This window comes from Debaryomyces fabryi (assembly GCF_001447935.2).
Source record: "Debaryomyces fabryi strain CBS 789 chromosome Unknown contig00054, whole genome shotgun sequence".
Lineage (NCBI taxonomy): Eukaryota > Fungi > Ascomycota > Pichiomycetes > Serinales > Debaryomycetaceae > Debaryomyces > Debaryomyces fabryi.
The window spans coordinates 13,848-26,177 of record NW_015385480.1 but is presented as its reverse complement, the minus strand read 5'-3'; the positions used below and the strand labels follow the sequence as shown (position 1 = coordinate 26,177).

Sequence of the window (12,330 nt, the reverse complement as noted above, 5' to 3'; positions counted from 1 at the left end):
CACGAGTAGCGAATATGGAAATTCCATCTGAACAATAAACCTGTTCCAGCCGTCTTTGTTCGAGTATTAACATTCACGTGAGACGTAGACATACATTGAGTAGAATATATACATACTAATCTAAAGTTACAGGATCCTCCCAACTACCTCTTCCTTTATAACCGTCAGATGCATGCTCGTGTAGGTTGGATAAACGCAATAATTCGTTATCCAAGCCATCGTTGAAGACATCATCGGTGGATTCTAGCATTTGGGGGTCGATTTGCGTGTTTTCGTGCTGGCGAATGGAGGGTTGTGCAGGGGGGTCGTCGTCATCGTCGTCAGAGAGGATAACAACTTCTTCGGGCTCATGGGAGACTCGGGACCTGGTGGTGGGCCAATTGGCCTTGGAATCGTCGATTATTTTGTACTTGACCATGTCCATAAGTTCAATACGGTCGATATGCTTGGGGGTTGTTTTGACGAAGAAATTGAATACGTCACTAATGTACAACTGATTTAATGCGAAGCTGACGTTGCAGACGGGGCACTTGTAGGTGGGGATTTTGGGCTGGGCAAAGGGCTGCTTGTAGTTTTTTATAGATGGGGTGAATGAAGGGAATTGAATGACGTTCAATGGATTGCTGGGGGTGGCAGCAGGGCCCTCGTATTTAGTGTAGCCTGTGAGGTTCAACTTGGACAGCTTTTCAAATTTTTTCAAATCCAAATTACGCTTCGCTAGGTCCTTTTTGATCAAGTTTTTCACCCCAGTAGGTATTTTATTAAAAATGCAAAAGTTTTCGAAGTCAAAGCATTCGAAATGATGGCACAAGTTTGATTTCACCGGTAAACCAATCTTGCTGGCCGATAAGGGGTCTTTCAACGTAAACACCATTTTTTCAATCATACCCAAATCATCGTCTGTATCTCCCACGTCTCCGAGCTCTTTCTTTATTATCGATATGAGATTCTTGGGTATTATTCTATAGCCCGCAGACTTATCTTCCACCTCGTTTGTATCACTTTTGCTTATGATTTGTGTTCCTTGACTTGTAGATGGAGCCTTGTGTGTAATCTCACTCGATGGTAAGGTGTTCGATGAAGATAGTGCTTTATTCAATTCCAAATCTAATGAAGAAAGATCACTGTCACTATCCTCATATTCATGCTTTATTTTCTCGTCAGTGTTGTCTTTGGATTGTTTCTCCGTTACTGGAGGGTCGGTTTCATTGCGATTGGTAAATGGATAGGCCAACGACCCTAGTACTTTTGATGGAAGCCGTACCAGAACATTAAACTTTTGAATTTGTCTCCCATTATAAATATGACACTCAGTAGAAAATGACACATTACTTCCTGCTGACTTGGGTCCTTTTAATCGTATATTGGGTGCCATAATTATGGTAGTTATGCATGGGAGCTGGTGTTGATAAATTAATTTCAAAACGGTAACAACCTTTTTTTCGATGCTTCTTTTGATCGATTTCTAGTACGGTTACCAGCAGTTAATATAAGTTAAAAAAGAATAATATAGGCAGTCTATGAATATTATACTATAAAATTAGTGTTCTTCGGTATAGGCAAATCTCAATTTTAGAGATGTGCTCTCAGAAAAAATCCGTCTGCAACCACAAATGTTCATTCAAGAGGTTTATAGAATAAAATATGACCAAAATTTGCAAATGTAAAAACTTTATAATCGGAAAAACATAATTATATCAAGCTGAATACTCATCAAATGTTTCGTGTTATAGGATATACTCGAATGGAAATAATTGCATTATTATTTTAGCATGATTCAATATATATTAACTTCTATACAGATCAATGTTCTTAATAATTATTCATAGAAAATAAATAGCCATCACAAATGTACACCAGCTTAGCCCATCTTAGGCATCCATTAACATATTTACAAAATCCCAGCAGGGGTCAGGATGAAGTGAGCAGGATCACAAGGTGAATAATGGCTATGCACAACATACTTAGTTTTCAATGCCTTCAAAGTGGAACTCTTCTTCTAATGCAGCTGATATTTCTTCTTCTAAGAGGGTTGTTAAGGCAGAACCATCTCTCAAGGTGATCCATTTTCCACCTATCATATCATACCTTTTAGGACCACTAATAGGACTACTCAACCAAATTTGCTTGTTTGGTGGCTGCTTATTAATAACATACGTTCCATTTGGTGGCACCGACAATGTCATGACACCTTGAGTTAATTCACAATCGATCTGGGGAAAATCTTCAGATAACATCTCTAACTCATCACCTAATGTTTCTAAGTATTCATTCGCAACGTTATTATATTGACCTAACGTTAATGCATCCACTTTATTGTCAACATCTTCACCTTCAGTAGAAAGAGCATATGATCTGAAGGGCATACACAAATTAGGATTTGATCTGCGTAAAATGGGAGCTATTTGGGTCGTACGACCAATAGAGGGTAAAACTCTTCTGTGGGAAACTTTTAATGCCTGTCTGAACATCTCAACTATAAGATAGAACTAAAATGGAAATGAGATATTTCAATGTACGTAATGTAGATGAATGTATATATATGTATTACTTTCACAGTAATTGCATTGGCTGTATAATACCTCTCAGGTTCAAGCAGGAGTCTGCCATATTTACGGGTAAATAATTTTCGGGACATAAACTGAATTTTTCAACTACATGCATAGAATTGAAGTACTACTTTTTTTACAATACAATATTGAACTATGATCGGTACAATCTTTATCTTTGCTGTAGTGATTATTGCATTTTTAATATACTTGCCATATTCTTCAGGTTTAGCTACGTATAAATATGAAAAAAAGCCTTCAGAAAGGGCCCAACAGAAGAATAAAGACGAGTACTTGAACAACTACCAGGGTTATATCCCACCGGATGAAGAAGCGGCTTTGAGAAAACAAGGGCAAGATTCGCATTCATTTAAGGTTAGTGTTTCCAAGCTCAAGGAAAAAGCCCACGTAACATCTAGTGACATTCCTTTGAAATTTAAATTGCAGCAAGATTCTACGTTGAGGAAGAGAAATAAGGAAAAATTAGACATCAACAATGACCCTAATAAATTCGATTACGACATTGATGAGCTTATAAGGGAAGAGAATGAATCAGCTATGGAGGACCAGAAAAGAGAGTTTTATAAGAATCTCCAAATGGGAAAAGAAAAGGAGGCGATGGTGTAAATGTAGCGGAAACTCAATGGCTCTCAGTGTGTATTATAATGTTAGCTATGTACATGTGTATTAAATGGAATATGTCAGATCTATTAAGTCAATCAAGAAACCTTTCTTTAGGTAGCTGATTTCATCATTAATAAAGACCATTTGCTTTGAAATGTCTTTATACATTGAGGATGGATGCGAGCTTCTAAGACTTTTAATATCATTCAATAAATCTTTTCTTAGTAACTCGATCGTACCTGTGAATTCTTTTCTTTGCAATGAGGTTAAAGTGGGATCATTATTTAGTACAGAAGCGTAAGCCTGACAAACTTGATGGATCATGCTGTCGGAAAGTTTAACAAAGTTACCTCTCTCTTTTGGAATATACCTAAGTTTTTTTCCATCTAAAGTTTTGTTAACAAAAGATTTCAATTGCGCTGAAAGGACCAACTCATCAAGTTTGTTTCTCATGATTGTATCCTGACTGAACCCATAAGATTTATCGTGGGAATTGATTAATTTAACTGTGATGTGATTTAACGCTTCTAGGTTCCAATCAGATGAATCATGTGAATTGTGCTTGTTAATTTCAATAAATTTGGAGAACAAGGCATAAAATATTCTGGTAGTTATAGGTAAGCCGTATTGATTCTCAAGAACATTCATTATATAGACAGACTTCTGAAACGAGTTTTTGTCATTATTGGGCGAGCAATAAGAATAAATTAATGGACGAAACGAGCCTTCATTAGGCATTAGCTTGTAAGGTTCCATGTCTTGAATGTTCTGCGATGATAGTATTTGTTTTAAATTATCGTACAGTCTCAACAACTTCTTATACAATTGTTTGTCATCTGCCGTTAAAGCCTTATACAAATCCAATTCTGGATTTGATTTTTCTAACAATGTTTTTTCTGTGTCTTCAAACAGTGGATCAATAAATAACCTTGAAACTAAAAATTCGGCCTCTTCAATATTTTTCATATCTGTTAAGCCTTTTGTAACTTTGTTTATGGTCCTAACATCTAGGGTGATGTGATTTGAATTTGCCAAATAATCTATAGCTTTTGAAAACGCCGATATTGAGTTTTGATTCCCTGATATTTCTCTGAATTCCTTAGATGATAAATAGCCAAGAATAAGGTCAAGAGTTTCACGGTCTGGTGCGGCATTCTTTTCATTCAAAATATGCTTTTCATTATTTAGTATGTCATCAAAGCCTAAGTTTTTAAGAATGTCAGCTACCACATCATGCCTACCGTGTCTCATTGCAATAAATAAAAGTGTGTTGTATGTATCAACATTCAATTTTGTAGCTTCGTCGTTAAATTGTTGTTTTATCAGTTGATAAATATTCCAATCAAAATCGTTAGCATGACGTAATGGGTATGAATTTTGACCATCAGTTTCCTTTAGCTCTTTGATGGAATTTTCAACTTTCTCGATTATGTCTGCCCTATCTTTGAAAAAGCTCATAAAGATGAATTGGTTTTGTTCTTGTATAGATAATGGTAATCCTGATTCCTTCATATCATTGAGAATTTTTGTACACATAGCAACATGCTCTGATCTATGTTCCAACATTTCGTTATATGTACTATACATCACATTTCCGGACCTTACATATGACGATGAAAATAAGTTGGGCTTAATGAAATCTCTTCTGTACAAAAAGCGGCTAAGAAAGTTGTCTAAATGGTTTGGTTTCATATATGATGGAGCAGGATGAGGCAATTCGCAGTAATACTTATACACCAAATTATGGTTTATCAGTTCGTATTTGATCGCATTACTGGCAAAACTGGAAGTATCCTCTTCAGGAGAACTAAGACCTAACGAGCCTCTATTTCTGTGTGGATACAATGCTTTGAGGAAATTATTGTATGGAACCTGAGGAGCTCGGTATTGGTGATTTTTCAAGCTAAGCAAATCATGTCTTTTTGATCGTATTTCTGTCGATATTGTATCCAGAGACATTAACTTCTGCCATATCTCTTCTTTACTATTTAATTTGTTATAATGTTTCAGGTCGATACCAAAATAATTCGCTAATGGAACATGATATTTGTTTATCACCGACTTCACTGTCTCATGTAGGTAGTTTGAATCATTTGACTGCGACCTCAACACCCGATTGCACAAATTATCTACTGCAGAATGTAGAATACTATGACTATTTACATTGGATGTAGCATACCATCGTTTCATTGTTAATAGCCATTAGTAAAGTACTCTTTTTGAAGATAACGGTATATTGCAAGAGTTGATAAAACTAGATATAGAGTGATTACATAAGCAAAAATTTTTCAAGAAAGTGAGACGAATTTCTTCCTTAACTCTATGAATGTTAGAGGACATAAATATAGAATAGTAATTAAGTTTAAGTAATATGAAGATTCAAACTAAAGCTACGGGTGTTTTGGAACGAACATCTCATTACTTGAAAGCTGGAATTTTGAGGGAAAAACCAGCATGGTTCAATGTTGTTGGATCACATCCACCAATGGTTGACTTAACGAAGAAACCAAAAAAATTCGACACACAAGCACAAGAGAACGACCCTAGCAAGTCCTTGTTTCAAAAGAAGAAAGGTGGAGAATTATTTAAGACCCGTTCCAATATATATGATAGACAACAAAGGCATAATAGCATTTCCAGAGTCCCTAAATTAGAATTTTTAGAAGATCAATTGAGAGACGTATTCTACCATCAACATCCTTGGGAATTTTCCAGACCAAAGACATTGATTGAAAACGAAGGTAATGAATCCAAGCAATGTGATTGGTCGCATATGTTACAATTACATAAACCATTAGACGGTGAGTCAGTTGTTCAAAGGACTTTGTGGTTATTGCAAGATTCAAAGAAGAACAATAAGAACATGACATTATTTGAGGCATACGATCAGGCCAGATTTGAATTTTATAGATTGAGAATGGAAGAAGAAATGAGCAGTACGGTTTCTAAAGAAGAGTCCACCATGTACGGCGCAATTTTCCCATCGACCAACTTAGATTGGGGTATCAAAAAGGAACAAGAATACATTGACGCATGGACCAAGGTTGCTGGTGAAAAGACTAAAGTTAGAGATGCCAATAAGGATGGAAGAGCCTCTAACGGTTCTATGGGTGCAGATGATGTTGTTGAAAATAAACAATCTATATGGGAGACTGTTTTCGATGCTTCTGATGTTTCTGAAGCTTCGCTCGAAGAGAATTCAAATGCTCAAACCAAAGACAATGCTTGAATGGCGCCAACTGTCACCGTTTCTCTACAACTGTATATAGTTACTATTACATAGTTTTCGTTAACATAATTAATGTCAGAAAAGATATATCATAGTAAATTTATCGTCAAAACCACTTTGCCAATATGCCATTTTCTACACTATTTCTCTTTGAACCTATGCAAAATAATATGTATTTGGACGTACTGAACGCATTCATAAAACGGGCTTGAACCCATCAAAATATAAGTATACACAAAAAGATTTCATGAACCGCTGATTCTTCAACTAACCTCCCATAGAGCTGAACCATTATATCTAGTGGTGTTCTTCATGATGTTTATCTTTCAAAAACACTTGTTCGTAAGCAACGTAAAGGGTGAAAGCTCCTAAAGCAATACCGAACCCTGGAAATGCATTTTTGAATCTGTTAAAACGGCTGAATTGCCCTTGATACCTCCAGGCATCTCTCTTAGCCCATGGATTGCTCATGATGTATATGTACTATTAGTTTGTAGATGAACTTCGTATGTTCGATTTTTCACTATAATACGGTTTGTTTTATTGGCGAAAAATAACGGGTACTAATTACGTAAGCATTTATAAATTATTCACCGACTGGACTCATCACCACCCGATAACTAACTTTTTGTCTCGTAACGATACTAGGCAGTATACATAGGTTTAACGGGCTTCTAACAAGGAGTAACTACAAAGAGGTTCGATCATTGGTCATTGTTTTCTTACCTTTATATATTGTCTTCAATAGAACAACTTCTTCGTCTTCGCATATCTACTGGATTGTATAAAAACACTCCTGTTGATATACAAAGGCATATATGTGGTATAGTATCAAGCATGCCCTCTGATATTAAAATTTGCTACGTTTTTCCATGATGGTTTGGTGTAAAGAACATGGTCCATTGTAGAAATATCATTCGCGCTTCTACATATCATGCCGGTCCCAGGTATTTCTTCGAAAGCTTTTCCACCTGTAGTTTCTGGGTATTAACATGCAAACTCGGGGTGATGAGTGTCATATAGATACCGTGTCGAGCACTGTAAAAAGATATGACTTACTAGGCACTGGTTCGGGAGTGAGTGGTGTCCGTAGGAATTGGGCCCTGAAAATTAGGCTTTGGAACTAGTGTTGGAAATCCCTGGTTCTTAGCTGCGCGACTCGTCATGACATGCAATGTTGCTTCGAGTGTCACAACCTTCCACAGGATGGACGCAGTATGTACAGAATCTTCAAGAAGGAAGATTGCAAGACATCCGAACGACCTGAATTTCGGTTGACGCACTCCTTGATACTGAATTTATTTATTCGTTCAAGAGAAACAACTACTATATATATTGCTTGATCATCAGTCCTAAATAGTTGATATAAACTATATTTGTCTTAACATTTGATATATCTTAGTTAAAGATACAACAGTCCGATATTTTTTAGAATCTAAAGTTTTCTGAACGTAAGTATTTTATCATTTGAATAAGGAGGTACCATAGAAGGTTGCGGTCCCTAAAAGAAGGTTTGAAGAGAGATATTAACAGTATATTAGCCTATATGTCGAAAAATAAGCTACCTTCGCGAAGTAACCATGCGATTTCATTAACAAGTGGTAATGCTATCTCAAGATTAGTATTCATATTTGCACAACTTCCAAATTTAGTCAAGGCATTGCCAATTTTTGCAAGAAACTCAGATATTGAGCATAATGACATTGCTGAAGCAATGGTTATGACTCCTGAGCTGTTCTACACGAACTTATTCACTTCTATCTTCCTTGTTCTAGCAGGGGGTGTGTTTGCTGGGTTGACCTTGGGTTTGATGGGTCAAGATGAGGTTTATTTAAAGGTCATCGCAACAAGTGGCGAACCTCAAGAACGTAATCACGCTCGTAAGGTGTTGAAATTGATTGGTCGTGGTAAGCACTGGGTCTTAGTTACATTATTATTGTCCAATGTTATTACCAACGAAACATTGCCGATCGTTTTAGATAGATGTTTAGGTGGTGGATGGCCTGCGGTCGTAACATCTACCGTATCTATTGTTATTTTCGGGGAAATTATTCCTCAGTCTATCTGTGTGAGATATGGATTACAGGTAGGGGCAATGTTTTCACCATTTGTTTTGTTGTTGATGTACCTCATGTACCCAGTAGCATATCCATGTGCTTTACTTTTGGACCATATTTTAGGTGAGGATCATGGTACCGTATACAAGAAGTCTGGTTTGAAAACATTAGTCACCTTGCATAAGACCATGGGTGTCGAAAGATTAAATCAAGATGAGGTTACGATTATTAGTGCTGTTTTGGACTTAAAAGAGAAGCCGGTAGCACATATTATGACGCCTATGGATAGAGTTTACACTATGAGTGCAGACACAATATTGGATGAAAAGACCGTTGAAGAAATTTTCAACGCTGGATTTTCTCGTATTCCAATTCATCTTCCAAATGAACCTATGAACTTTATTGGGATGTTATTAGTTAGAGTGTTAATTAGTTACGATCCCGAAGACGCATTACCAGTGGCTTCATTCCCATTGGCTACATTACCTGAAACAGGAAGGGATACCTCCTGTTTGAACATTTTAAATTACTTCCAGGAAGGTAAATCACATATGATCGTGGTTAGTGAAAATCCTGGTGAACCAACTGGAGCTCTTGGTGTCTTAACCTTAGAAGATGTCATTGAAGAATTAATTGGTGAAGAAATTGTCGACGAATCCGATGTCTACATTGACATCAATAAGAATATCAAGAGAACACAACCCGGCCCATTATCCAAGAGAAATTTAACTACTTACTTAAATAATTTGTACCATAAATCAGCATCGGCATCTAAGAGAAACTCGCTTGATGATGGCGCCTTAACTCCTTTGAAGGATTCTTTCGCAACAGAAACACCCTCCTCACCATCAAGACAGAAATTGTTCAATGGCGGTGGCAGCGCTGGAAATTCGCCAATGATGGGACCAATTGACGCCACCAAATGGAAACCTTTAAATCCTGCTTCAAACCCTCTTGAACTCAACAAGTCATTCGTTAAAATCAAGAGGACGGACATGGAATCCGTTAAAAACTCTGTTATGCCTCCACCAAAGAGGTCACCACCAAAGAATGCTAAATCATATGGTGCAATTCATGCAACAGAAGAAGGAGCATTGAATAGTGCTAAAAATCTTAATGACGACTCGGAAGATGAGGCAGGTAGTCATGACCAAACCCAAAGGTTCTTGCTACCTGAAGAGAAGGAAACAGGTTTATCTGAAATAATGAGTCGCAAAAAGGATCAGAATGGCGATAGTTCAAACCCTGATGATTTTAAGCATCATCATCATCATCATCATGCATCGCATAACGGTGAGGGCTATGACATTCATTATCACAACGATTACTCTGCATCTCATCCTCAGAATATAGTACCCGAGTATCAGGAAGCGAGGTCTTACAGGACTGGTGGTATTATTGAATCGGTCGTCAATGTACAGGGTGTACATAAAACAATCATAGAAAACGTGGATGAAGAGAACGAATACTCAAACCTTGCGAATAGTCACCGTAACAGTTTAGAGAATGCTCAAGTTTTGGGTCAACTTGAAAGCCGCGACAACGATGAAGAATCTGAAGGCTTACTTGCTGGATTAAAGAAGAAGGCCACTGGTTCGAGCATTTTATCTGGTAACAGCAGTCATTCCGATGATAGCAAGAATCGGAAACCAAGTGTGTGGGATAAATTCATGAATACTTCGAATTCAAATACTTAACTTCATTTTATATATAAATTTATACGAGAATACAATTTCGAGATGTAATATACCTTATTCTATATATTAGAAGCCTACCATGTGTATATTGGCCGTATAGTTGAACTGTTACACGGTGGATCTTGAACGGCTCTATTGAAAAATCACGTGAATGAGGATCGACTTAAAACCGCCTATATCCATTTACCAAGAAGTATACAAAGGAGAAAAGCGTTGTATATCTTCTATATATTTCAAGTTGAATTCATCAATAACCGGAATTGGCCGATAGTTAAGTATAATTGAATAATTTGGAAGGAAACTAAGAAATTACTTCCCATTTTGAACAAATTTCAACTCCGTATAGAATATGCTTGATTCGGAACCAGTGGATTCCAAGAAGAAGAGTGGGTTGAGAGGGTTCTTTTCTTCATCCTCAACATCATTGAATAAGGAGAACCGTAAGGCAGGAAATGAGAGTGGGACGTCTTCACCACTGTCACATCGATTTTTGTTGAAAAAAAGAAGCTCCAGGGGCATTTCACAATCATCCCAAAATAGTTCTTCTAGTTCTCTCAATTCAGTTACAAAATACAATATGTATAACTCCAGTGGTTTAGCAAACAACGGTAGTCAGATTCAAATTGATAAAAATTCTGAACATGATTACCATAGTGATGCAGGGGACATCTCCAATGAAGGAACAGAGTATGATAATTCCGCGAGCTCTAGAAGCCATTCGATGAATAATACCATTGATACTTCGAATGGTTCATTCAATAATAATGAAGGCGGCCTGCCGAAAACAGACGACAGAGTTCCACCACATACACTGCGTCGCAAGACTGAGCTACTGCCGGAAGCAAAGAAGGAAGCTTCCGGTAAGACGAAAAGTCACAGTCGTCATCTGAGTCATTTATCATTGAAAAGATTTCTTAAAAAGCTTAAGAACACAGATACAGGAGATAGCAAGTATAAACATAAACATGCTAATGTCTTGCCCCATCATTCGTCAGATTTATATAAGAAATATGGGACCGTCGGAAAATTATTGGGGACAGGGGCAAGCGGATCAGTCAAATTGGTTACTTCAAAAACAGATCCTAATGAAATATTTGCAGTCAAGAAGTTCAGAGCTAAATTGCCAAATGAAAATGAACATGATTATAAAGTAAAAGTCAAGAATGAATTCAAAATAGGACAACATTTAAGACATGAAAATTTGATTCATACAATCGAATTAATTAAAGAGAGTGAGATGATGTCGGTTGAATATTATATTGTCATGGAATATTGTCCATATGACTTCTTCAACTTAGTAATGTCGGGACTCATGACTCGGGAAGAATGTGCATGTTATTTCAAGCAAATTGTCAACGGTGTTGCTTACTTCCAAGAAAATGGATTGGCACATAGAGATTTGAAACTAGATAATTGCGTCGTCACCAAGGATGGTATCTTAAAATTGATTGATTTTGGATCTGCTGTACAGTTTAGAAAGGAAAAAACTAATAATAACCCCTCTGAAGACGACATAGACGAAAAGTATAGGTTAGTAAGGTCCAGAGGTGTCGTGGGATCGGATCCATACTTGGCTCCTGAGGTTTTAGAGCCAAGTAATTTTGGTTATGATGCAAGAGGAGTGGATGTGTGGTCCATTGCCATTATGTATTGTTGTATGATTTTGAAAAGATTTCCTTGGAAAATCCCTAAAGTGAGTGACCCATCGTATAAATCATTTATAACAGATCCGGTTGAGACAGACACTGAGGAACTTGCAAATGATGTGCATAATAGCTTACACGTCTCATCATCTGACAATGCCAACAAAAGGCATTCGACAGGTCCGTATAGGTTACTTCGTCTTTTACCAACGCAGGCTCGTTATTTGATTGAAAAGATGTTAACTGTTGATCCACTTCAAAGGTACACCATAAAAGATGTTGTCAAAGATGAGTTTTATTTATCAATTGATCACTGTCATACAATTGAAAGTGAAGGTCAACCAAAATCAATTTATAGTGCTGATAATCATAAGCACCATTTGGTAACCGAAGAAGATCTTCAAAAAATAAATATGGAAAAGGAACGTCTCAAAAAACTTAAGGATGCAGGTGTTGCCTAACATTTTCTAATTATGTGGTAAGTATAGTATGTTTATTAGGTATGTATATATTCGAACTATAGCTATTAGT

At 36.9% G+C, this 12,330-nt stretch overlaps 7 protein-coding genes across 7 annotated transcripts; 4 read left to right on the top strand and 3 right to left on the bottom strand.

The window, feature by feature from the left end:
- Nucleotides 1–115: 115 nt before the first annotated feature.
- FGR3 (Fgr3p) lies at nucleotides 116–1,375 on the bottom strand (the record flags this gene model as incomplete). The annotated part of the gene is made up of 1 exon (XM_015611661.1): nucleotides 116–1,375. One exon carries the CDS (start codon nucleotides 1,373–1,375, stop codon nucleotides 116–118), a length of 1,260 nt encoding a protein of 419 aa, XP_015467505.1.
- Nucleotides 1,376–1,964: 589 nt separating this feature from the next.
- On the bottom strand, nucleotides 1,965–2,471 carry YFH1 (ferroxidase; the record flags this gene model as incomplete). The annotated part of the gene is made up of 1 exon (XM_015611660.1): nucleotides 1,965–2,471. One exon carries the CDS (start codon nucleotides 2,469–2,471, stop codon nucleotides 1,965–1,967), a length of 507 nt encoding a protein of 168 aa, XP_015467504.1.
- A 234-nt stretch (nucleotides 2,472–2,705) lies between these two features.
- AC631_02829 (uncharacterized protein) lies at nucleotides 2,706–3,176 on the top strand (the record flags this gene model as incomplete). Its single annotated transcript, XM_015611659.1, has 1 exon — nucleotides 2,706–3,176. One exon carries the CDS (start codon nucleotides 2,706–2,708, stop codon nucleotides 3,174–3,176), a length of 471 nt encoding a protein of 156 aa, XP_015467503.1.
- A 60-nt stretch (nucleotides 3,177–3,236) lies between these two features.
- Nucleotides 3,237–5,363, bottom strand: AC631_02828 (uncharacterized protein; the record flags this gene model as incomplete). The annotated part of the gene is made up of 1 exon (XM_015611658.1): nucleotides 3,237–5,363. The coding sequence occupies one exon, from the start codon at nucleotides 5,361–5,363 to the stop codon at nucleotides 3,237–3,239; it is 2,127 nt and encodes a 708-aa protein (XP_015467502.1).
- Nucleotides 5,364–5,544: 181 nt separating this feature from the next.
- AC631_02827 (mitochondrial 37S ribosomal protein mS23) lies at nucleotides 5,545–6,402 on the top strand (the record flags this gene model as incomplete). Its single annotated transcript, XM_015611657.1, has 1 exon — nucleotides 5,545–6,402. One exon carries the CDS (start codon nucleotides 5,545–5,547, stop codon nucleotides 6,400–6,402), a length of 858 nt encoding a protein of 285 aa, XP_015467501.1.
- Nucleotides 6,403–7,948: 1,546 nt separating this feature from the next.
- On the top strand, nucleotides 7,949–10,156 carry AC631_02826 (uncharacterized protein; the record flags this gene model as incomplete). The annotated part of the gene is made up of 1 exon (XM_015611656.1): nucleotides 7,949–10,156. The coding sequence occupies one exon, from the start codon at nucleotides 7,949–7,951 to the stop codon at nucleotides 10,154–10,156; it is 2,208 nt and encodes a 735-aa protein (XP_015467500.1).
- A 349-nt stretch (nucleotides 10,157–10,505) lies between these two features.
- Nucleotides 10,506–12,260, top strand: AC631_02825 (putative serine/threonine protein kinase; the record flags this gene model as incomplete). The annotated part of the gene is made up of 1 exon (XM_015611655.1): nucleotides 10,506–12,260. One exon carries the CDS (start codon nucleotides 10,506–10,508, stop codon nucleotides 12,258–12,260), a length of 1,755 nt encoding a protein of 584 aa, XP_015467499.1.
- Nucleotides 12,261–12,330: the final 70 nt, after the last annotated feature.